The 26695-nt window shown below is 47.4% G+C and overlaps 1 protein-coding gene across 1 annotated transcript in view; it reads right to left on the reverse strand.

The window, feature by feature from the left end:
- Positions 1-25838, reverse strand: part of CLSTN2 (calsyntenin 2) — a 568589-nt gene extending 542751 nt beyond the window's left edge. Inside the window, exon 1 of the mRNA XM_081072331.1 lies at positions 25585-25838. Within this exon, the coding sequence (XP_080928457.1) occupies positions 25585-25696 (112 nt within the window). The 5' untranslated portion in view covers positions 25697-25838. The remainder of the gene's footprint in view (positions 1-25584) is intronic.
- Between the last annotated feature and the right edge of the window lie 857 nt (positions 25839-26695).

Below are 26695 nucleotides of genomic sequence, written 5' to 3' on the forward strand. Positions count from 1 at the left end.
TGTTTGCAGGACCAATGCTGTAAGAGCAGGTGCCTCATGCCACTCAGAGCACAAAAATGATCTCACTCTTTTGGGGGCCATTTCAAGGTCTATCCCAGTCCTTCAGAGAATTTATATCCTGTCACCTTTCTCCTTATTAGCCAGGACCTTGAGTAGGTTTTCCAAACTATCTGCATCTCAGTTACTTCATCGGAAAAACAGAGGTAATTTCAGTCCACGCATTTGTTATGAGCACTCAATGTTATGGTGTATGGAAAGTTTCTAGAACAAAAAATACCGTTCCTTTCCTCTACTCCTGCTCTTTGAACGATACAATCGAATATTTTGTATTTTGTCTTGCATTACTTTCTCACATGTGTGCCATATGCTTCAAAGAAGCCTTCTCCAATTGCCCAAGGGAGGTCAGTTTGATCCTCCTCTGACTGCTGATGATGCTTAGTTTTTTCCTTCTGATGTAAATTTGTATATTCTTTTGCTCAACAATTATTTACTGAATGTCTCTTCATGCCAAAGACCGCAAGCAAGAAAGGCCAGTCTGCCCTCATGGAGTTCCCAGTCAGCCCTCCACTATGGCTATTTCTACATTCCCTCTTTGCCCCTCCTCTACCCCACTCCTGATACTCCAAAGGCCACTGGATGTAGTAGAAGAAAAAGAGGTGACACAATGGGCAGGGGAGGACGAGGTCATTTCATCATATAGTAAAGAGAAAGTTGAATCCAAGCAGAACACTCTAATCAAAGACCAGAAGGACCTGAAACTGTTGTAAGAAAAACAGGGAGGGGTCTAGAGGTATCCTGAACAGAGGCAGGACAACAGACCCCATGTGAGGAGCAGGGGTTGAAGAAGCCCCTGTATGCACAGAGCACCCCCACGGTTACTGTCCGCTGAAAACTTGAAAGAGTGGCAGGAAGGGGGTCTCTGTCCCCTTCTTACCCCCACTCCTTCCTGAGCTTATCTTTGAGCAGGGAACCAGTGCAATGCTCAATGAACTAATTAAAATAATCATTATTATTAATATATTTTATGTTATTATTATTATATATTATTATAATGAATCAAGGTTTTATCAAAAAAGGTCATCACTACTAACAAAAGATGCTAGTTAGTCAACAGACAACCACCATATGACTCATCCGTTCCACTCTTTACCCAAGAGAAATCAATGCGCATGTTCACCAAAGACTGGTACCGAATGCCTATAGCAGCTTTATTTGGAAACAACCCAGATTTCCATCAGCTGAATGGGTAAACTGATTGTGGTTCATCCATACAATGGAATACTATCCAGTAATAAAAAGGAATGAAACAATATATGCTACAACTAATAAATCTTAAAATAATTATACTGAGTAAAAGAAGCCAAAGAGAGTAGACACTGAATAATCCCTTTATATGAATTCTAGAAAATGCCAATTAATCTACAGTGACAGAAACCAGAACAGTGGTTATCTGTGGTGGGGGAGCAAGGTGGGGAGAAATAGCAGGGAAGGAGTATAAAAAATCATAAGGAAAATTCTGGAAGCAATAGAGTTGTTCATCATCTTGGTTGTAATGATGGCGTCCTGACTATATGTCTGCCAAAACTTATCACACTGTGCTCATTAAATGTGTGCAGCTTACTGTATATTAATTACACGTGTTAAAAATGATAATGGAGGCTAGAGAAATAGAGGAATACAAACAGGGATATAAAACGAGATCCCCCTTGGAAAGCAGTTTGGCAAACTTATCAGGAACCTTAAAATATCCTTATCTTTTGACACCTCTTCTAGAACTGTATCCGAAGGACATAAAAAGAGGTACAAAATTCTCACTGAAGAATTATTTATAATGGAAAAAATAGAAACCACTAATATATGTGACAAAATGACTGCTCAAATAAGTTATGGTGCACTCACATACTGAAATATTATGTAGCCTTAAAGTCAGTGTTTATGAGGAGTTTTTAATAACCTGGAAACCTTATTTACATGATAATGTTAAGTGAAAATAGGCAAAATATAAATTGTATATACAGTATGAATTAAATTATGTAAAAATATGCATAGAAAAACCTCTGAAATACTTTTAGGATTATCTCTGAGTGATGAGGAATAGGTAATTTTTAATCTTTTAATGCAAATTTTTAAATGTTACTATTTTTATGTATTTCCTTAATTTTCTATAAGGAGAATATATTTTTAAAATTATAAAATAAATAAAATAAGTCATATTGAAGGAAATCCTCTAGTCTTTCTTATTTCTTGAAACAGCAAGCCCTACTATAAAGATAAAAACCAGACTGCATTTCTCTAATCATTGTATCTGTGAAAATGTAGAAATGTCTTCACTGCAAATTGCTACTCTATGACTGGAATTCACGGTCCCTTCTCTACTTATAGACCATGTAGAGAACCAACTGATGAACACCATATGTTGTCACCTACTCTTATTCTGTCTTGATAAAACTCCACTTCTATCCACATTCTGAGTGTAAGCCCCTTGAAGTCAGACATGGGATGTTTTCCTTCATTTATGCTTTCCATCACTCCCACCCCACCTTACCATAATATCCAGCAAAGAGCTGAGGGTTCAAGGACATACACACACACATACACGTGCACACATATGCTCACACACACACACAGATGAATAAATTAATAATAATGATGTGCCATGTTCTTACACAGTCAACTTTTGAGAGTCATTTCCTGTTTTAATCAAACTCCCAACAAAACAAGAGCCCGGGAGGTGGGCGGTAGGGCGTGGGACTTTGGCTGAGACTAATTTCAGGAACCTTTCCCTGACTCCCCTATCTGAACAATTAACAAAAGGACTGGACTCCATGGTTACCCAAGAGCCTGTGAACTTTGGCCATATCCTGCTCTTCTCTGTATCTCCATTGCCCAGCCCAGACAAAAATGTTGGTAAATTCTTATTATTTCTAGAAGAAAGAGTGAACAATTAGGCAAAGGCATGGCTATGCATTTGAATCCATTTTCTCTAATGTAACTTATATCCAACAGAATCTCCAGTTTTTCAGGATCAAAGACGTGACTCTCTAAACTGAAAATTTATTTCATAAGAGCCTTTGCAGCAACCCAAGATGATTGACACACTGAGATCTGTCCTCTTTCTTGAGAATCTCTCTGTCCCCAGATGTTAAGTTGAATCAGCCCCTGCCTTCTTACATGGTCACCACCACATAGCCCACCAAGCAAATATTCTAAAATGGGTGAAAACTTAAAACAGCTAAAGTGATGGAAGGTAGAGAAGAAAAAGAGAGGCAAAATGTCAAGAGAGTCAGCAGGTGGGTCCTGGCCCTCTGGTGGTTTAAGCGCAGTGTCAGCCTGGGAGGAATGCTAAGGATGGAGAGATGACATGGCCATGTCCTCCAATACCAAGAAGACTCTACCGTTAGTGTTCTTGGAAGCAATGGGGAACTCCCAAAGCTTTTTCATGAGGGGTTAATATGTTCAAATCTGGTGAAGGATGCCTGGAAGGGGAAAGAGACTGAAAATGCAGTGATGAGACGTATCCACAGGAGCCTGAACTAATGTGAGAGAGAGAAGACGGACACAAGAGGATAGAAATAATGTGGTGATTTGCTGAGCTGGCTCACAGCAGCTCCCAAGAACAGAATGTGCACATCCCTTCCCAAGTCCATGTTCAATGGTGTCACATTTGTAGCCTCAAATCACCGCCATGACAGCACTATTTCCACTAAAGAAATTGGCAAGTGCTACAAATCAGAGAGGTACCCTTCCCCCAGACAGCCAGTTGTTAAATACTTATACACCCCGATGGATAGAGGGTTTTGGAAACCAGCTAGATTTGGGAGGTAAAGTGAAGAGAAGCGTCTAGGATGACCCCTGATGTTTTGAGTCTGGATCTCAGGATGGGTGAGGCTCCATCCCTTGAGGTAGGAAACAGGAGGATGAGCGTGTATGGGGTCAGGGCTGGAAGGTGAGTTCAGCCAAAGACATTTTGAATTTGAGGGATCTGTAAGACAGCTCAAAGAATGTGGCTTGAGAATAGTTGTATTTTGTGTCTGAAAGCTTGGGAGACAGTTTTGTGCTGCAGAGATTGTATTTAAAGCCATGGATGAGGGCAGGTAGAGTCAAAAGGGATGAGGTAGATGGGTGACCTTGGGACTCTGTAGAACCCAGCATTTAAGGGAGTTGCAGATGAGATGCCTGGGCAAAGGAAACTGAGGAAATTCAAGAAGCAAAAAGAAAGAAGGTGTAGATGTCCCAGGAAACAGAAGAGAAAGATTCAACAAAGGGGGAGAGCCACATTGTCAAATACTATAGACCTCAAAGACTCTTCTGTGGCTGGCATCAAAGGAACCATTGGTGACCTGAACTTGACCAGATTCAATAGAATGTGGGCATTTGGAGAAGAGAAATAATGGTCCCTCGATGTTTAATCTTGTGATGATGTACCATTGTATCAGTCCGGATCTAATCAGGAAAACAATAACTGCTCTAGGTACTTACTTCAAAGGGAAGAAATTCAATGCAAAGAATCAGTTATCCAAGTGACGGTAAACAGGAAAGCTGAAAAGCAAATGACAAGACAGGAAGCCACGACCACCCGGGATTGGAGGACAAACAGAGGAGGCAGGGTCACCAGAGCCCAAGAGGTGGGGCCCTGTGGCAGAACCTGGAACTTGGCCCCGCCCCCCTATAGGAGGGAAATCAGCAGGGAGTGTCTCTGTCCTGTCATCATACCTAGGACACCATCGAGGACACACTCATCCTGATTTCAGAGATGTTAACATTTGAAAAAACAATAGTTGTCCTAGAATTGATTAAATATGGTATACCCATGGGGCGTAGAGGGGACGGCACCATGCTTCACAGAGTATCTATTCCCCCAGCATGTTGGGTTACCTTTGCAAGGAACTGTTGTCTAATCCTGACTCTCATCAATGTCTCTGCCGTACCCTTAGAAGCACCGGCTGCCGGGTGTGTTTCTCGGCAGCTTCCTAGTAGATTTCCCTTCCCCGATGCTTGCTCCCCAGCCCACCTGGTACTCCATGGCCAGCCGTGTCTTCGAGTTCATCATGTCACACGGGCAGAAATTGAATTTATTATTTTATCCACCGGTGCCCCACCACGTTCTACAATGGATTTCAGTCTTTTGTACAGAAATGGATACTGTGCCAAGGGAGGAAAGTAATTATTGAGGCAGAGGAAGGGGAAATATGGACAGAAGAGAGAGAAAGTTAGGGAAGAAACGAGAACACATAACTCATTCCCATACCTCCTGGGCAAGTGCAGAAGGCGCATACATACACCATGTGGCCAAGAAGCCCTCCCAGGAGTGGGCCAGCAATATTCTCGGTCCTTACTGACAGTCCTGCAGCCCCAGTCTCCTAGGAGACATTGGGCATGGGTTCTGGTGGCTATATCCCTGTCCAGGGGCAACAATGCATCCGTACTGCAAATCAGGCAGGAGCAGGTATTTGCTTTGACCAGGCTTCTGAGGGCAAGCTGGCCCAGGTCCTCCCTGTGAAGGACAGCAGGCCGCCTGGAAGCCCTGGCTAAGATCTGTTTCTGCATAGCCCTGGATGCATCAGTGTGGATCAATATCAAACATGGGGTCCCCTACTGGTGGGTGGACAGCAGTTTCCGCATAGGCAGTAACTCAGCAGGAAAAAAGAATCCGAAAAACAAGGGAAAGTGCTTGCCTTTGATGAGTTTGACATGTGGCCTCCTGTCGTGTTTCTGAGACTGTGCCTACCTGAGAAGTTTCCTGCCCTAGCCCAGACCCCTTGCTCAGGACCATGGGGCCCAACATTAGAAAGGGGGCCCCATTCTCCCCCGGCCTTCAAATGGAAGCCCAGGCAAACAGGCCGGTCTCAGTTTGTGCCCGTCGAACAGCACTTGCTCTCCGCTGACTTTGGGCCTTTCCCCAACATCATTTTCTGGTTCCTCCACTGAGCTGTAAGTGTCAGGTCTGGCTGGTACGACCCCGAGGAGGCGAAGCTGAAGAGCTGGGTTCCCCCAAGGCACTGAGGGCCTCCTGCTCAGAGCAGGCATCGCCTCCCCTCACCACACCCTCTTTTCACCTCCTTTGATCACCTCCACCATCTCCGACTCTTTAATCTGATTCAGTGCCTGTGTTGCCCTCCTGTCCAGAATCGTCATTTAGAATAATCATCATCATTTAATATTTTAATCTGTCAGATTGTTAGCTTCCCCATGAAAACTTAGATCTTCTTGAGGGCAGAGAATGGATTTTCCAGGAGACACCATTGTCTGAAGGCTTCTAAGGCCCAGGCCGCCTGCTAACCCAGGGGTCAAGGATAAAGCAGATCCAGCCTCCGTGGAGTTTGGGGAGAGCAATATTCTAGCTTGAGTAGTTCCTACGGCAAAAGGACACTTACCAGCACAAATAATGTGTACTTTTTTTTTTAATTAAGATTTTCAGTTTTTCAGGGAACCTTATTACTGGTGAACAACAGTCAGCATTGTGTTTAGCTTTTTCTCATGTAAATTCTGCATGTATCCAGCAGCTTTAACTTGTCAGAGCCATTCAAGATATTCTTTGGAGGGTTTTCTTTCTGATTGCTTTATGGTTATTGCTTTTAATCTGAAAACAGGGAAAAAAGAGAGCCCTTTCCAAATGGGACAGCCTTTCGTAGACCTCCTGTGTTTCAATTTCAAAACCAATACTTCAGAACAAACCACAACAAAATTTTCTTTGGAGGCTATGATATGAACAATACCCTCCCTGATCTCAATCCCCTGGAGCCCAGCTGGTGTGGCTAACAAGACAATCACCATGCTGGGCCCCTGAAAGATGGTGGTGGCCTCTCTGCCAAGCCCCAGTTTTATTTTCTGACGGACGCCCATGGGTATAGGAGGGGAATACAAGAGGAGAAGATAATTCGCTTGCCTTCAGTGATTACAGAATGGAGTCAGGGAAAATGCTTAATGCACAATAAATAGAGAACGAAACATGAAAATGTGTCACCAAGTGAGAAGCTGCATACCACAACAATAAAGCATAGGCTTTAAAGTCAGACAGATCTGGCTTCAAGTCCCAATGCCACTACTTACAGACTTCCTCAAGCTCTAGAGACTCAGCTTCTTCAATTGTAACATGAGGAAGTCAGGAGACTCACCTCCCCAAGTCCCTGCGAGGATGACCTGAGCTGATTGATGCATGCAAAGTCTCTCAAATGGGGGTAACGATCCTCAGGGTCTTACCGCCCTGTCACCCCCACTTCCTCCGGCCTTTGGGTCTAACCTCCAACAGGGACTCATCTTGCCTTCAGATTTCCCACTCCACATGCAGCCACCACATAGGGTGTGCTTCAGGCTTGTTGCCCAGGAAATGAGTGTCCCCCATCCTTTCTCTCTTGGGCCATGACAGAGACCAGAGACGACTGTCGCTAAGGCCAAAGGTCAGGGACAAACAGAATCAAGGAGAAAATGCAAGTTATCATCTCGTGAGAGAAACACCTGGGGTGAGAAGGGCCTGCTTCTAGATGACTTAGGGGAGGGATCCGGCTGGCTCCCCAGAGACGTGGCAGCTCCCACTTTGTGCACGGGAGCTCTAAGCCACCAGGTAAGAAGTATGACTGTCCTGAGGTCTTCATTCAGGGCAGAAACCAAACCACGTGTGGAGGCCATGTGCAGGCTCTGGTCAGTAGCCCCAGCTGAGCCCAGTCCTGGAGTCATCCCAGCCCAGGCCCCAGGCATGGGAGTGAAGAAACCTCCAGATGATCCCAACCAACTCCCAGTGATTCCAGGCCACAGGCATCGTGGAGCAGAGACCAGCTATCCCCCTCTGCCGTCCACATGCCCACGCCACAGGATCTGGGCATAACAAAATGGCTGCTACAGCACTCAGCTGTGGGGTTGCTGGTTAGGCAGAAGGAGATAACTAGAACACCGGCTTCTTGTATGCCAAGTTTTTATGTCCTTGGGCATACTTTATCTTTACAACAGCGCCTTGAGCTAGGATTGTATACACCCATCTTAAAGATGAGATATCTGACCCTCAAAGAAGCTATGCAGCTTTTCCAAGACCCCATAGCTTCTAAGTGGCGTAGTCAGGAGCCACACAGCACACACAGGTCAGCCAGCCAGAATTAAAAGAACACGTTAAATATATCGGATGTTGTACTCAGTGCCTGAAATGACTTACTTATATCCTACGAGTATATTCTGACGAGACTCACCTATGAAATAAAGCCATTTGACTGTCAAAAACATAAAAAATACTAAATCCCACCCTCTCGAGCTGGACCATGTGCCTAAAGCTAAGCTCGTGGACTAATTCACATCAAAATGCTCCGTGCATTAAGTCTCTCAGAGAAAGGGCAGCATTTGTATCCATCAGGTTTTTCAGTGCGTTAACCTGCAATACACGAATGACCACAGCAATTCAGATCTCTGGGCAAGCTGAGCTGGGTGTGGGGAGAGATTTTTAGTTCCGCCGGCTGTTCCACATCAGAGAAGGAAGCACTGCAGACAGAGGTAACTGCTTTGCAAAATCACTTATAGGTGCTCTGGGAAAGTGCTGAAAATAGACACTTGAGAAATCTGGCTGCAATCAGAGGCACCAAGTGCTCCCCCAGACACATGGATGATGGGTGCTGCAGGCACTCAGCCTAATTCAACTCATTTCACTTTGGGAGGGCGGGTGCTTGCTTTAGCCCCCGTGGGGAAGGAGATGGGGAAACCCCACCCTCAGGAGCCTTCGGAGTCCTGAGCCCAGAGTCAGTCACACATCGCCAGGCTCCATGCGTGCCCCAGCTGCAGTTTGTTGCACAGAAGCCTCCTGACCCCAGGTGAGTGTGAAGGTGAGTGTAAGTGCTGCCCCAGAGTGTTCAAGGTTCGGTGCAGCGAGACACCGTCAGGGGCAAGCAGAATCCTCCAAATGTCCCCTCCCAGCTGCCACGGACATCTGACTTTATGTACAAAGGAACCCCAGCATTGCAATCCCGAATATAAGATGTACTAGAGAGAGGGGTGGGCAGAAGAGTCCAGAGAGAGCACAGCAAATACTTTGTAAAATACTCATCCTGTTCATCCCACTCCCTAGTGGGTTCCCTCCAAAAGACAAGGATTTGAGTGCAAGGAGCTCATCTGGGAGGTGAACTCAGGAGAAACGAGTAGGGAGGTGGAGACGTGACTCAGGAATAAAGTGGGGAAGCAAGTCACTACTGAAGGCCAGTGGAGCCTAGGTATCCTAGGGACTTCTGGGTACTGGGGGAAAGACCGCAGACGTTCTCCCACCTGATGGAAGAGGACGTGGGGGTATTGATCCGCCAACTCCTGTCAGTCACTGGCTGAGGACCTTTTCTGGGGCTCATTCCCTGCAACTTCTGACCTGTCACACACCCAGGCAGAGAGAAGTCTAGTAGTCAAACACCACCCACAAAGGCCCACTGGTACTGGACGCTGGGTCTCAATGCATGAAAATGGCAGGAGCAGAGGATACGTGGGCAGAAGACAGGTAATGCCTGTTACAACCACCGTCTCTGGGCACACAATTGCCCTTTCCACACACTGTGGCTACTGTCTATTCTCTATCCGACCTGCATCTTATTGAGTCAGATGACAATGCACACTGAAGATGGCACAAGGCCAGCTATAAGGCTCAGACTGGAGTTCATATCCCTCTGGGAAGGAGGCCCTAATGCTGATAAGCCACTGGGAGCAGGTTCCACCTAACTTGATAGCTGTTCCATTCCTCTGATCCAGCTGAACAGGGTGGGAATCAGGGCTGGCCCTTCCCCAGCCTATGGGTAGACTAGGGTGCCACTGCATATCTGGTTTTATTGTGACCATCCGCTGGGATAGGGGAGTCCACTCCTGAGCCTTCTGACAAAAGAAAAAAGAGTACTGCACAAAAACAGAGCCTCCTCGAATGGCCTAAGTATAAGCCCTGACCATAATGCCGCCTAAGCGTGCCATCCTGAGAACTTGGCACAAGGTATATATATATATATATATTTTTTACTTGGAGAGTGAGATAATACTGAAATGTGAAACAAACAGGTAGAGAAAGGCTGAATTTATCCTGAAATGTCAAACAGATAAGAACACCACGCCCTACACATCTGTTTTACCCCTCACATTTTCTGTTAGACCTACTTTTGTCTGGCTGTCGGGTATTTCACACGAGCTCAGGCTTTTACTGCCATGATTTTTACCTTCCCCAAGTTCAACCATTTCAGGTGAAACAGGATGTAAATTCCCCACGAAGTGAGAAAAAGATTCTACTTTCTAAAAATATCCCCATATAGGTTCCCCAAGGAACCAATATGGAGGTGGGGAAGGGAAGAAACCAAAGCAATGTCAGAGAAGGAAGCATTTTAGTAAGTTGAGTTGGAAGAGTAGGTGTGAGAAATCTCCCCACCTACCCAGGCTCCTCTCTTCATCCCACACAAGGTGGGTCTGTGTGAGGGTTTGTAGAGAAGCTGGTTTTAAATTCATAGCTGGTCGTCCATTGTAATTATAAATACGTGCTGCATCAGAGATGTTGATTTTAGAATCAGAATGTCAACCAGGTCTTCTCATTTCAGAAATGCATACATCCCCTAGTACCCTCAAGTTACTATTGGACTGAAATTTTTATAAACTCAACTCCAAGTCAAATATTACAGAACTGCCAAATGTCACTGAACTACTTATTAAGGGAATATACCATTTCCCATTAAATCAAAATATTAAAGTGCATTTCATCTCAAAGTTACTGAAACTCTCTTTGGCAATTCAGCCTCTCTTCTTAGTGACATTTTAAGCTTATGTGATGGAAAGGGGCAAAAATAATAGGCACCTAGGGATTAAAAATAAAACAATAAAAACCCTCATCCCTCTAAATCATCAATGAGAACACTAAGGAAGAAAGTTCCATCGAAGAGAATGGTGTTTTATCTCTGAAATCAGTATTGGCCATAATAAATACAATGTATTGGAGTTTAATCCATAGGGTTATAAATAGGAAATGTTATCTTTGCTCCCTGTTGTGCTGTGTCAAGCTCTTGTTTCCCACTGGTGGCAACTGCCTTAAAGATACTCCAGCCCAATTCTACAGCTTTTTATTCCCTTTCAGTTACTAGGGTTCAATCCAGTTCATTTTTAAACTTCAGTCTCCCATCTAATCTGAAGATCTTCACTCTCCCTGATTCCCTGCTAAAGCAAGGCATTCCAAAGTCTGACGATGAAGAGGCCAGTGTGGTCTGCTCTCTCCCTCCCCTCCGTTCTGCTCGCCAGCCTGTGAAAGGGGAAAGGCTAAGAGGTGTCTCCATACTTAACTGAGCAAAGTACCAGCTCCCTCTTTGGCTGGTAAATGTCCCCACACCTGATTTATGGACTCAATGTCGTTTTCCAACATGTCCCACTGGGAAGGCCTTACTCTTCAGAAGATCTTCTTGTGACACATGACCATCTTTTTCAGCACTCCATCAGCTGGTGGCATTTTCCCTCTTCCACCTAAAAGGTCCCCAGAAAGACTATAGTTCCAGAAGTTGTCTGCCCTTTAAGGTAATTTCAGTCTGCAAGCATATATGACCTCCATCCTTGGTACCTCTTAAAACCAGGAACTCATGAGTGAGTCAGTGGGTGAGTGAATGAGTGAGTGTGAGTGTGAGTGTTGCTGGTGTTCAGGCACCTCTTAGACTGAATGTCCCCCAGAACCCAATCTAGAGCCCCGTAGTTCTCTTCCTTATGCCAGTGTCACTGAATGGGGTCAGCTAAATATTGTTTGTGTAGCTTTAATAAACCCCAAGCTTTCCAGGAATACAACCACGCTGTGAATGGAGGCCAGAGTGTACTTCGTCTTATTCAGAACTTCACCAAAAGCATTTTACCATTTCTAAACATCACATCATCCCAATATTGCCCAAGATATTTGAATTGCCAATGCAACACGTCTGTGCATTGTAGCTGTGGGATTCACAGCAAGCATCTAATTCACTACTTCCTCTAGTATAGTTAGGCCCAAGAGTGACATACTATTGGATTACACATTATTTTCCTTTTAGTTCCTTTATATTTCAGTTAAGGCATTACATTGATTTGCTAAATTATGTATACAAGCAGGTAATAGTATCAGTAAATTTCATTTCAAGATAATAATGAGGGCACTACAAAATATATGTTGTAAAAAGGGGCCATTGGTTCTGATAGGGATGAAAACCAGTGGTCTAGATTCATGATCTTTTCTATTTATTTCCCTGTTTTGCTCCTTGAGACTTTAGTAAAACCCCATTAGGTCAAAGCTCCATCCAAAGGGAAAAGTGTTCCTACGTGAGCCAGAGCTCCATCCTTTCTAGGCCCCTGCCCAGCCCTAGGAGAAGAGGGACTTCAGGGTCAGAGTCAGGGCTCTTAGCCCCCAGCCCCATACTTTATTCCACAGCCCACAGCCCTTCCTTACCACCAGCTGCAGAAGTTCTAGAAGCTTCCTTTCCTACCACCAGCCTCAGAAGTCCTAGACGCTTCCCTCCCTACCACTAGCCTCAGAAGTTCTAGGAGCTTCCTTTCCTACCACCAGCCTCAGAAGTTCTACCATGTTTCCCCGAAAATAAGACCTAGCCAGACAATCAGCTCTAATACATCTTTTGAAGCAAAAATTAATATAAGACATGGTCTTATTTTACTATAAGACCAGGTCTATAATATAACATAATTAATATAGTTAATATAATATAATATAATATAATATAATATAATATAATATAATATAATACTGGGTCTTATATTAATTTTTGCTCCAAAAGATTCATTAGAGCTGATTGTCCAGCTAGGGTTTATTTTCAGGCAAACATGGTAGATTTGGGGTTGGCTGGGAAGGGGTATTTCCCTGTGTATTGTCAAAGCTTTAATGCTCAGAACTGAACCAGTATATGGTTAGATCCAGAAGTAAATGTTTCGGCTTTGGAGAGATACCCCTTGGCTCATGTTTGTAGACTACATAGACAGCCTGGAAATGTCAGCGGCCGGAAGTCGACACGTGTTCCTGACCGCCTGTTCACGAGCTATGCTGGCAGAAACCCATGGGCCTCATCACGCGTGGCCGTCCCACTGTGATTGATGACAAAGCTCTTTCCATTAAAAAACACATCCCTGCCTCTACATAACATGGACGTGATACCATACACTGAAAATCGTTTTGAATGACCTGTTTGGAAAATGAAGCATGCCTTATCTACGTAGAACTTCTGTGATCTGGGGTTTAAGAAAATGCTGCTTAGAGCAAGGAGGACCCACAGAGCAACATGGGAGAGTGTTAGACCTGCAGCAGCTGATGGTTACAACTAAATTCTCATCAGAGCAGTGACAGAAGTTCTCCCAAATGTATGGTATTCAATGCTACAGATTAAAGAGGGAGCTGGTGACTAAGCTATTTCACCCGTGGGAAAGTTATTTTACATCAATTATCCCAGGAGGAGATATACCCTGGAAATGGCCCCCAGAATCGTCAGTCTCAGAGGTTCAAGGCCCTGAGCCACGTAGCTTTGAACTACCTGGCCTGTCTCATATCCAACAGGTCGCCCGCTCCCAGCCTATCTCCAAGGCCTTATTCCTGAAGGCACCGCTCACACCAGTGCCCGCCAGCACACCATGCTGACCTTCCCTAACCAAATCCTCCTGCTCTGGTATGCTGGCAATGAGAAGATGGGGACCCGGGGTGGGAAAGAAGAAAGACAGATCAAGGAAAACTCCCTCCTAGCCCCACATCCTACATGAAGCAAAGAGCTGGGTTCCAGGGAGCTCCAACCATCCACTCATCCACCTGCTCTGTGCCAGACCCTAAGCTTCTGGGGACACAGGACTGAGAACCTTACAGACCCTGACCTCAAGGCAGGCACAATTTAGTGAGAGCAGGCAGGTGGGCAAAGAGGACACAGTCAGCCACTGCGGAAGTGTATACGGAAGGATACCTCCTCGGCCCGGGAGTGCCCAGGGGAGGACTCCCACAGGAGGGCCCGCAGTGCGAGGGGAGCTGCCAGGCTGCCAGGCAGAGCATAAGTGAGGTGGCAGCTGGGGCCGCATGTGCAGCGGACAGGGCACAAGGAGGCCTCACAAGGCAGGGAACTGGGTTCTTTCTGGAGGTCAGAACTAAAGTGTGAGAAGAAAGAGAAAGTGTAGAGAGAGGATTCACTCACTGGCTTGCTCAGGCACCGTGCTGGGTGCTGGGTTCTATTCACACAAGCTCACCTTCAGCCCAGGAACAGGCGGGCACCAACTAAGGGCCTTTTGAGATAAGCCAAGAAATGTGGACTTTATCCTCCCAGTGATGAAGCGACACGGAGGAATGCTGAGCAGGGGTGAGGGACTGGGCGTGTGTGTTTGGAAGATCAACCCAGGGCTGTACAGGGTTGGAGTGAAGCGGGATCAGTCCACAAGCTGATGGGACACAGAAGTCCAGTCTGGCAAGGAGAATCCCAGTCACCAAGCCTCCCTGAGCAGGGGGGCCCCGCTCTCCACCCCCACCCCCTGTCCTGAGCTGGCTGCAGTACAGTACAGGAGGCAGGGGGCCAGCCATGGGACACCAGGCTAAGAGACAGGAACATCCTCAGACACTGAAGAGCACCCTGAGAGTGACAATGGAGAAGGATGAGTGTTCTGTAGACTGCTGAGTCAGCCGTGAAGCGCTAGGTACTACTACAGAAGCCCTGCCCTGCCTTCAAGCAGACACAGCCCATCTGGAGAACAGGTGAGTCCTTGTGGTTAAATGAAGGGAGACACCGGGGTAGACGCCTGTATCCAGGCTGTGCTTCTGTGGTTGGGTCTGAGCACAGCCTGCATACCTGTACCACAATGGATGCCCTCCTTTGTCCCTTGGGGTGTCTACACAGGTGCTCAGGTGGGTGCTCTTGGGATTGGCAGGGCTCGAGGTCCCCAGAAATTGAAGCTACTCTGGTCTTGGGGAGAGAGGCTGTCCAAGTACCCATCTTCACCCACAGCCACGGAAGCTGCCCACACCCACACCAGGTTGTCTCCTGCCAGCACCCAAGGCTGAAGACATTCACGACTCACCAGCATGGCTTGTCCATGTCGGCATGGACAGGAGCCCAGTTTCCTAGGGCTCTGTGGCCAGCCCTGCCAACTTTTAGATGACAGAAGGTGTGCCTCGTACACTCACCCCTGGAGCGTCCACACAATTTGGGCACAGGAGCTGATATCATTGATAACGTTTGAGCACCATAACAGAGACTCATTTGTCTCACTTCCCCCACACCCTCCAGACAGCCTGCCATGCTGCCTAAAACGCCACCAATAGGCAACTGCTTAATCCCATGGGTTGACCAATGCCTTCTCTTTCTAAATGCAAATGTCACCAAACCCGATCAAATATTGTTTCCCATTATCTTAGTTTATAGGAAAGTGTACCCTCTCTGATAAGATGGTATTAGCAGAGCTTTAGGGCACGTTGTCTTGTAGACTGGGGGCAGAGGCCACGGCAGCTCCAAATTTCCTGTATAGGAGCCCATTGGGTGAAGCAGATGATTTGTTCTGAACCTGTGATAGCAAAACAAGCCCTCTGTCTTTAGTAACATTAGGGGGTTCTGATCAATAGAAATGCCAACATCTTCTAAAGATGGTTTTATTCCCATTTTCCTCTGGATTGAGAAAACAAATTGTAAGAGTAGAATGATGATGACTCTCATCATTATTGGTAGTATTTTAAGGAGCGGCTCCAGGAAGCAGCCAAACTCTACCTCCAACAGCAGTCCTCGGTGCCATCAAAATCTTTGAGAGAGCCTGAGGGAGAAGGGGCAAGAAGAGATGTCACAGGATTGGGGAACAGTGGGACCAGAGGGGTGCTGAAAGTTGGTGCAATAATTCTGTCAGTCCTTCCCTCCCCTCAACTCCTCCCCATGGTCTCTGGGACAAAGCAGTGGTGGGACATGTCTGAAAAAATTCTAGGAAAAGCTACAGCTCTAAGCAAAGATTGTTGGCTGGTCTCTGACTTGAGTGGCTCTATGTAGGTCAGCTGGGATTGAACTACTGGAAGATTTGGGTGGAGAAGAGGCAAGGGATTGTTCAAAAAGGAAAAATAAAACATGCTTTATTCATAATCTCTCATTAAAAGAATAAATCACTAAAAAGTCTTAAATATAATTTTAAAATTAATAATCAAGCAAGATACAACCATCTTGATATTTCTGATGATGGTGCAATAAAGCTGAAATAGTTTCCTTTGGGAAAAAATGCCAACAAAAAGGAAAGCTACAAAGGTAAAAATCTATATTGTGAATGTGAAATTCTTTTTACTTTCATTATAAATGATTTTAGCCTTCTTTCCTGCTCCAAATGACCATCCACAAAAAAAAAAAAAAAAAAAAAAAAAAGACCAAAAAAGAAAAATAAATGAAGGGAAGGAAAGAAAAAGGATGGAAAGAAGGCTCTTAAAATCCCATGAATTATAAAATCAATGCTTTCTCTCATTCCTCAGCATTTCTGTGAATTTCCTGAGTGATGGCTTATCTTTTTGTTCTTGGCTAGAAGTCCTGATTCTTCATCCTTCCCAGACAGGGTCTGCAGGGGAGACGCTGGGGCCATCTGCAGCAAAGAAGGCACGCTGAGAAGTGCTGGCAGAGCATGACAAACTGAGACTTCAGGACTCTGTGGGCTTCAACTATCCTTGCATGTTGGCTTGAAGGACCATGCTAAGTGACTTTCTAACTCCAGATGCAGGAAGAATACGCCGCCACACTCCAAAATTATTCTCTTACACTCTATTTCATGCCTAACCATTAGTGATTCATTCCTTTGGGTTAACATTACCCTTGGAAGGTTTGAAACCACTAGGCAGGCTGTTACTGAGATACACTGCATTTCAAAGAGGCCTGGTTTGTGGAATGTAGTGAAAATCTGCCCCTAGGAGAACACTTGTGGGTTTGAGAACTTGAAGGAGCAGAAAGAGTTGGAAAAATAAACATTCGGAACCTGCAACCACCAATCACACATCCAGTCAAGCTAAGCAAATGCTTACAGAGTCTCTTCCCCTGTGCCTCCATAAGCCTTCACAATGCCACTCCCCATCCTTCCCCCCTCCATGTGCATCTCTCCAGGAGGACTGGACCAATGGCAGTAAATCCTGCCAATAGGCGTGGCTGTCATAGGAGACAGAGCATTCCTGGTGACAAGCTATAGCAAGAGACCCAGCTCCTCACCCAGTAAAGTTTCTTGAAAAACAGGCTTTTAGCTGGAGAGAGCAAATCCTTCCTCTCTCAGGCCCTCACTCTCCATCCCAGCAGGTAGGACAGCGGTCTCTGCCCCCACTCAGGTAGGTGGGAAGAGGGAGCCCAGGTGAAGACGTCAGGGCCCACTTCCATCTCCTGTTGTTGCTCCTCGTTTCTTCTCCCATTAGCCTCCCACGGTCTTGCTCACACGGTCCTCAGTGTCCACGTGGTCAGAGGAAGGGGGTTAAACGGGGAGTACCAGCAGGCCCAGGAGAAGAAGACCCTATGGGTGCCAGAGCGGGGCCGTACGGTCTCATCGCCCACACATACACTGCCCACAGCCAAACCTAGAGTTGCTGGGGTGCATTTTAAGAAATAAGGCAGGATTTTTCTTAGAGCACCTGGCCTGAACAGGAGGCAAAAGCGTGTCTGGCTTCAGGTATGAAACGACATGCTAAGTGTTTCCTGGCAGCACCAGAGAGAAAGCCTGCATACCTACCCATGTTCTCAAGCTACATAAAATAAGCCCAGGATAAACTCTACCGCTGCAGAGGAAATCATAAATAATGCATCCTAAGACCGGGACTTCAATATTTTTGAAGAGTTTCATTTCTCCTCCCTTCCAACTTTGATATATGAACTTACTTAACAAGGGCCTGGGGAGGGTTAATTGAATTAATATATGTAAAGTGCTTTGAGTTTGAAGAGAATATGCAATATAAATGGAAGTGTCGCTAAAAAGGTTAATCTAATTTACATCTAACACTTTCAGTTCATGGTGTTAATGAACTATATCCTTTTAGAGAGTGATTAATTTATAGAAATGTGATTATTTTTCCTAATGCTATATGTGGGTCAGCTTCTCCTATTACTGTATCTAACTTTATAGAATTCAACATTTTATAAATTAAAATAATAAATCAAAAACCCCTGTAATGGTTATATTTCATTAATTACTAAGACATGCATTAGATTAACATTTATCTGTTTTAATTAATTTGCTGCAATGCAGTTATCCATGCAAATTGGAAAATGACACATCAACTTGACATAATATTAACAGTTTTGACTGGTTCTTCCCTGAAAATCTATGGGCCTTCAACTGCTACAACTGTTGCGTAACCATGGTGACCACCAGTTGTGTGACATAGGCAGGTTGTACATTACAGAACTGGGAAAGGACTTAATGCTAAATTCAAACTTCTCCTGAAAACATAATTAACTAAGATGCTAAAGACAGAAAGCTGCAGGGTTTTGTTTGGGCGGTTTGAGTCCCAAAGTCTCAACAAAAACTTCTTAAATCTGATCACCTTATTTTCTTAGGCACTTTATCCTTTCCAAGGACATCCCGAGTGCCTTCCAGGTGGATACTCAGAACTTGCTTGGGCAGAGGAGGGAAGTACGACTGTGCCCTGTCTGCACATGGGAAAGCAGGTCCCAGAGGCCTGAGTGGTCAGCCCCACACCTCACACTGATCGGTGGACCTGGGTCACGTGACTTGGAGACCACACCTTTATTTCATTCTCCACAGTGATTTTCTTGTCACCCTTGTTTGAAGACTTCAGGTTGTTTAACTAGATAATACATCAGACACCATGGGACTGCAAGGTAGCAGAAGTCACAAAAATGATGTACTTTTTTTTACTTGGCAAAATGTGTAGTCAAATGTCAGTCAATTCAGCAATGTTTAGAAGCCATGAGAGTGGCATTTGCAGCCTCTCTCTGTGACAATTCCAATGGCATCTGCTGGACCTGACTCCCTCCCACGTTTTGGTGTGGTCCGTGTTCTCCTGACTCATCGGCAGAACTGATTTCAACCTTTCCAAAGTGGATGCTGTCATGTGTTTGGAAGGACAGTCGGATAACTAACGGGGGCGGCCTGATGCGTTCTTCCTCCCAGTGATCAAAGCAGAAAGCGGCACTGACCCGGGCTGCGTGCATGCACAGCCCTGAGAGACGCAGCCAGTGCGGGGGCCATCGCCCTGGCACAGTCACTCCCTCAACACTCAGCATTCATGCTGGCCCCTGGACAGTGCTGGCCACTGGGCACACAAAGGTGAGCAGGATGCTTCCCCCTCGGGGGGCTCAGAGCCTGCCTGGGGAGACAGGACGGCTATAAGCACTTTGATGTGAGAAACTAGGGTGACGAGATACAGAAGAACAAGCCCGCACCTCCACCCCAGGGAAATGCCTTGCAACTCATGCAAAGAAGTAAAGTGGTCCCTGGGGAACTGTGAGCCGTCCACCGGGGCACTTCTCAACCTTGGCTGGGAAGCAGAAGAACCTGAGAGCTTTAAAAGAAATCCCAGGTCCTAGCCTAGGGCAATTACACCAGCATCTCAGAGGGTGGGTTCCAGGCATCAGTGTTATTTTAAAACTCTCTCAAGTGGTTCCACTACCATCCAGGGTTGAGAATCATTGACACAATGAACAAGAGGGTAGACTCTGAACCTAGACTATCTGGATTCAAAACCCAGCTCTGTTTTACTAGTTGAATGAACTGGGTAAGTAGCTTAACCTTCCTGGCCTCAGTTCCCTCACTTGTAAAATGGGGATAATAAGGACACACACCTGAGTGGCTGTAAGACACAGTCTACCCTTTTCCCATAAGTTATCAAGTTCTCCAATAGTTTGTATCGTGTGCGATGTTTGCCCTAGATAGTGTGAGCTTTTTGATTTCTGTAACTTGCTTTATCTTTTCATTCCCCTCACAGACAATAACAGGAGACCGAGTAATAGCTACAGGCTAAAGAACAGGGACCAGTGCATCTCTGAGCTGGCCTCTCATCCAGGCATTCTCCTCCGAACAGTGCCTCCTCCAGCCTTCTGCCGAGTGCTCTCCTGAAGTTCACAGTGTGACTATTAAGGATGAATGTGTATGTGCCCTCCCCCAAAATTCGAATGTTGAAACCCTACCCTCAACGTGACGGTATTGGGAGGCAGGGCCGTTAGCAGAGAATTAGGACGAGATGAGGTCCTGAGGATGGCGCACTCCTGAATGGGATTAGCGCCCTTACCAGGGCCATGGAAAGCTTGCTTTCCTTCCGCACCCACCTGTGAGGATGCACTGAGAAATTGGCAGCATGCGACCTGGAAGAGAGCTCTCACCAGAACCCGTTCTTGCTAGCACCCTGATCCTGGACTTCCTGTCTGCAGAACTATAGACATAAACTTCTGTTGTTTATGAGCCTCTCAGTCCACGGTATTTTGGTTACAGCAGCCCCAGCTCATGAAGACAGTGGCCCTCTGTCTTATCCAGCTCAGCACTCTTGCCCAAATCAGGCCTCTCACGGTCCATCCTCAAACCTACTATTCCAATGTTACTACTCCATAGAGTCCAATTAGTGGTGGGCCAGATAACATGCAACAAAAACAGTAAACCGCTTCAAGCTGTCGTTTGGCTATCAGAGTGTCAGTTACTCCCTTCCATGTAAACATGTATCATCACAGAGGTTGTCTTAAACAACAAAAAAAGCTTCTCTGCTTCCTGGGATATAAGTCTGGGAGGAGAATGCTAACCAGGTAGAGGACCTCTCCTTACGATCCAAATCACACCATAGATGCTCTTCTTCCAGAGACTAGAACCCCACACCTCCAGTGCTGGCACACGGAGATATGTTTATTTATATAACACACATTGCTGAGTCCTCACTCTGAGCTGCACCTAATGCCATGCCAGAGCTTTTGAGAGGAATGAGAAGGGGGCCCTGGCCTCAAAGGGGTTAGACTTGTGAAAGGGGTTCAAATCAAGCCAAATGTGTGTGTTTGAATGTGTATTTATATCTATATATGATATTTCCACACCCATGCCCATACACACAGAGAGAGAGACCAAGAGAACAGAGTTTGAACTGAGAAAAGCTATTAACAAAGCTATTGAATTGCCAAGAGGTCAGAAAAGGGGAATTTCGCCAAGTCTCAGAAACTAGAACCCAGTGTTTCAGTGATCAATAATTACAGTGGCTGTGTCTAGTGTTGTTTACATGCCATCAATTGGGCTACATGGTTTCTGAACTCTATCCTGACAACAACTTTGGAAGGCAGATCTTTGTGTACCCATTTTATAGATAAGGAAACTAAGGCTCAGAGGGGTTAAGTAATTTGCCCAAGGTTATCTAGCTAGGAAGCGTCAGGGCCAGGATTGAAACCCAGGTTTCTACGGCTACAAAACCCAAATTTTTACTTCACATAGGCTTTAAGAAACAACAGTACGGCGATTGGATTCACTAAGCCAGTCCTACTGACTGCTCAGCTCACATGAAGGCCAGGCATCCAGGTGGCCCTAGAGACGCGCAGAGAGTCAGGATGAGATTCTAGCCATCGGGACTCACAGTGCAGGGCTGCAGCCAGACAAGAAGCACAGGCACGCAGAGGGGCAGCCACAGACTTCTGGGGGTGACCAGCCTGGGGCACCAGTCGGGGAAAGTTCATAGGGGAGACCATGTCTAAGCCTGGCTGTGTCTTGAGTAACAGAAGGAATTAGATGGAGGAAGGTGACCCTCTAGCCTGAAGACATAACGCAGAGGATCCTGGTCCCAGAACCACAGGTGATCCAGGATGGTCGCAGGTCCCAGTGTACCCTGTGATGCATTACCAAGGACTTTTGGTCCTTTGTGTTTCAGTTGGAGAAATAACTTGTCACACTCCTAGGAGACATGCTACTACTTGCCCAGAGATGGTTTAGGACAAATCATCACAAAAATTCCGTCCCACCTTTATCCCTGCAGGAAGTTCACAGTGTGTCATTTGGAATATGCAGGAATGTTTTTGACTCTGTGGGAGGGAGGAAGAGACTGCTGCTCAAAGCCAGAATACTGGTTTCCGTGGATGAAAGCAAAGCCCCCTTTCCTCACCTCACCAGCAGGTTGTGAACAACATCCCTGGAGGCTCCTACTGCTGTGGGCAGGACCGCAGGGGCTCCTGGGGAACTCAGACAGACAAACAGCTCAGCTTCTCTATGGGCGCTAGATCTGCTTTGAAAACCAAAGTGGGAATATCTGACGAATAGTCAGTGGGAACTGGGCACAGTGACCCTTCTTTTCTCACCCCAGCACCACACCCTCTACTGGTGGTCTTGGCAAGTCACTTACCCTTTCTCAGACTCAGTTGCTTCATCTATGCAATGAGCTAACACCAAACCTGAATGGGCTGTAAAAATTAGATAGCCCAGGTAAAGGTATTAGCACAATGCTCGTTATATACAAAGGAGGGACCCCGTAAACTGCAATTACTACCATTATACCACCACTGTTATAATGCTGCTCTATCTTCTCCCCTCCATATTACCAAGTGCTGCCTTTGCAAGGCCTCTTCCTACCTCCATCTCCCTTGTACATAATACTATGTACCCCTACCACATAATACTATGCTTTATAGACAAATTCTGTCTGCTGTCATTTTCTTAACATTTCCATATAAAAATCTTATCTTTCCAACTAGATCTAAGCTCTCGATAAAAGGTTGGGGTGAGTTGGGCATGGGGGGTAGTCTTCTGATACGTATCTACTAAGACTCCTTCCGAGCACTGAGCCAGGCTCTGGGCACACAGGTGGGTGCTACAACTGACGGTCTCTACACAAGTATTGTCCTGAACGACCCATGCCTGGATGTTGAAAACTGCAAAGGGTCTGTGTACCAGGTCTTTGAGACCTGAGACCTCCCATCATCACTAAACCTAGCACGAACCTTAAGATGTTTTTCCAAATTGCATTGTCTTCTTTCCCTGGGATAAGACATGTCTTTGTCCCAGAGACTCCTTGGGTCCACGAAACCGTCCCAGCTTTGTTCATAAAACATGTACATGGGAGCTGCTCTTTTCAAGGAATCCAAGAAGTGTTTGTCTCCCAAGATAAGGGAGAGTAAAGAGAATGGGGTTATAATAACTGCCTGGCTACTGTATTAGTTCCAAAATCAGGAATGTGTTTGCAATGAAAGTGCAGTAATTCTGTGAAAACTCTAAACAGTTGTCAGGATTAGCTACTCAGTTCCCTACAGCAACAAGCAAGGAACACAAAGGCAAAACAAGCTGTGCACCACGACACGACATCTTACATGAGCCCAAAGCTGAGAGGATGTGCTTTCAGACAGTTGTCCAGAGGGTGCATTCAACTCTGTCAGGCAGCTTGACGCCACACTCCCAGTTTTCTTCTACACATGAATACAGAATTGTATAGAAGAAGAAAGCTATTTTTTGTTCAATCTTCTTCACAAGCTTTCCTGACTCTTCTCTTCATCAGTGATGGGACTAATAATGATATGAACCTTAGAAATGGCAAAGTCGGTGGCAGAGTGCATTATACACAAACCATACCTTTATTATCTCAGATGTTCTCAGACATCATGTGAGAAAATTCAAGTGCATGGTAATAAGGAAAGTCAGTTCTGTAAATACCAACTAAAGTGTCATAATAAACGTTTCTGGTTTGATCGAATATTACACATTTGTCTGTTAAAAAAAAATGCTGCTAACAGCGCTCTTTGCAGCCCCCTAGTGGTTGGAAGGGGAAAGAAGAAAGAGTAGTGGGGAGTCAGACAGCAACTCAGTCTGCAGGGTCCATCAACTTTTTACACTGGTAAGACAAATGGCTTGTCACCACAAAATGAACATATTCTAAGTGAGAACATGAAAAGTTTTGCTTACAATGAACCTAATTATTCACATAAATGTGAATCACTGAGAGCCCGGATGTTTTTTTCTTTTCTATCTTCTCTTATCTCTACAAAGCTTTTCATTCTGACCTAAAAATTCCGCAATGCATACACACATCAGATCTTCTTTCCAAACAAGTTCTTCCCCTTTCTTCACTTGTTGTGACTTCCCCTGTTTGTAGACATCTGCATATATATATATATATATATATATATATATACCATTTGCTCTGCTACAAAGTGATGGAAACGCTTCAAAAATATATCTTTTGCCTGTTTAACAAACTGTCTACATTGAGGAAGGAGGGCAAAGGTTTGGACGTCCATTGTTTTTTATTCTTGTTTTCACCAAACAACAGTCTCTCAAAATGACCCCTTCCTATCAGCGACTCCTTTACCACGCTATGTTTGAGACATTTTCATAGTGAGTTTTTCTTTGTCTTCTCCCAAAAAGAAATCGCCTCAAGTATACACCAGAGGAGGAAATTTGCTGAAAATAAATAGGATGTCCGCTTATAAAATAGTTTCAAAGCCATGTCACCAAAAAAATTAAAGATTACAGGCTAAACAGAAACTCTCTTCTCAAATTTATCACTCTCGAGCTGCAAGAGGGATATCCCCAAGGCCCAGAGTCGGCTAACGGTCTGCCTCTCACTCTCCCCATCCTCCAAAGAGTAATTAAACCTGGGATACATTCCGTCCCTGACTGCTGAGCTGTAGCTCAAAGCCAGCTTGCAAATCATGTGGCCTCTAATAGGGAGCCTCTTTGCCTACAGGTGCAAACCCCTTCGTCCTCGGATAATGGTCAGACAAGAAACCATTTGGCAGATTTGGCCACTACCCTCAAAAGCAAACACACGCCCTCCTGTCAACAGCGCAGAAAATCAACAAGTTACCACGAAGCTGGGCGCTCCAGCCCAGCTCCGCACTGCCTCCCCCGCGCCCACCACCCCCCACCCCTTTCTGCGCCTCCCTTGCCTCTCCCTACGAGGTCCTGCAAGCACGTGACCTTCCGTTTCGGATCCGCCCTCCCGCTCCAGGCACCCCCACCCCAGCGCTTCCCCCCGCTCTCCCCGGCAGCTGTCAAAGTCCGCGGCTCTCCAGCCCAGTTCCTGACAGCGCCAGACATTCACCAGGATCTGGCTTTCTCGGAGCTGGAGCGGTGGGGAGATCAAGGTCTCCCACCTAACAGGGTGGGCGGGGGCGGGGCGCCAGGTTGGGCTCCTGGGCCCGCCTGAGCGGGAGCGGATTCCGAGAGGCAGAGGGGAGCGGCACATGCCGCGCTTCTGCCCGACTCCGGGGCTCACCCGGAGGGCGCGCGTTCCCCGGGGAGCAGGATCCGCCCCGGAGAGGCGTGAGGCAGCCAGGGGCGCCTCCCGCGGAGCCTGCAAGTTTCCACCGCAGCCGGGAGACCGCCGCGCTCCGTCCTTTGCGGCGGCACCACTGACCCCTCGCTCCCGCGGGAGCGGACCGCCGCCTCTCCTGCCCGCGCCCCGCCCGCGCCGTTCTCGGGCCAGAGCCCGCGACGCCCCCACTGCGCCCCCACCCCAGCCCAGACAGCCCCCAAAGTTGTCCGGACTCCCCAAACCTCGCTCCTCCGTCCCTGACCCCTCCCAGGGACCGGACCGGCGTGTGTAGGTGCAGCCTCTGAATCCGCACGCAGAGCGCTCACTTCGGGGAACCCCGGCGCGCGGAGGCCAAGGAGGCTGCGGCACGGGAGGGCGGGCACAGCCCGCGTGAGCTCGGGTCCCCGCCGCCGCACCCTCCTCGGGGAGAAGGAAACTTCCCCAGCACCCACCTTTCGCCGCGAGGAGGCGGCGCCGCCGGCCGCCCCCGCCGCCCCCGCCGCCGCCGCTCCCCACGCCCAGCGCCAGCAGGAGCGGCACCCAGCAGAGCCTCGCAGGCAGCATCTCGGTCGCCGCCGCCGCCTCCTCCCCAAGCCGGCTGCGCCTGCCGGGGCCCGCGGGGCCGCAGGCCGCCTCGCCTCGCCCGCTGCGTGCGCTCCGGGCGCCGACGCGCTCGGCCTGGGTGCCGCCGCCCTCCAGCAGCAGCCGCGCTCACTGGCGCGGACCCCGAGCGGCTCCGGCGCTCACCCCGGGACGGCCCGTGACGTCACGGAGGGAGGGAGGTGGCTCCTGCATATTCATGAGACGCGGACTCCGGCCCCGGCTTCCGCGCGCCCGGCCCCGACCCCCAACTTTCCTCCGCCCCCCTCCCGCTCCAGTGAGGACGCGGCTCCCGGGGGCCCTGGGGGGAGGCTGCGGGAGCCCTCCGGCCCGCACCCCTGCTCCGGCTCTCCAAATAACTGCCTCGGGGGATGGATGGTCGGCGGCCTCAGAAAGTGGTCACCTGCGACCCGAGCGTAGTCCGCGTGGGCTCAGGGGAGCCGGCCCTGCCACGCCCTTGGAGCTGAGACCCTTGCACGGGGAGGGAGGGGGTCTGGGCGGGGGACGGGCGTCGCTGCGGGTCCTGCCTTTGGCGGGGTCTCTGGACGCTCTCTGCCTCCTGGTCTGGGGAGGGCGCCAGGCACACGCGAGAGCTGGAAAACGCGAGTGCTGCTCTGAGTTGTCGGGCAGGGCAAATCCCCGCCGACCTGGAGGGCAATGGCCAGACTCCGCAGCCAAGGCTCTCAGAAGCTGATGGGACCAGCTCCGAAAAGGCAAACTCGAGGTACTATGCCTGCTGAAGCTGCAGTGGGGACCACATATCAACTTCCCTGCGGTAGGGTGCCCAGGCCAGAAGTTACCACCTTGATGTTGTCACTCCACACATCTTAAGGCCAGAGCACCTAACCTCATGCCTTGTTACATTTCATGCCATTGAGTAATGTCAGTTCCCTGAGTGCAGGGGCTAAGCAAGTCTTGATGATCCCCACCACCCCCAGGCGACAAAAGGTTCCTAAAGTGACT

Source organism: Rhinolophus hipposideros (assembly GCF_964194185.1).
Source record: "Rhinolophus hipposideros genome assembly, chromosome: 14".
NCBI lineage: Eukaryota > Metazoa > Chordata > Mammalia > Chiroptera > Rhinolophidae > Rhinolophus > Rhinolophus hipposideros.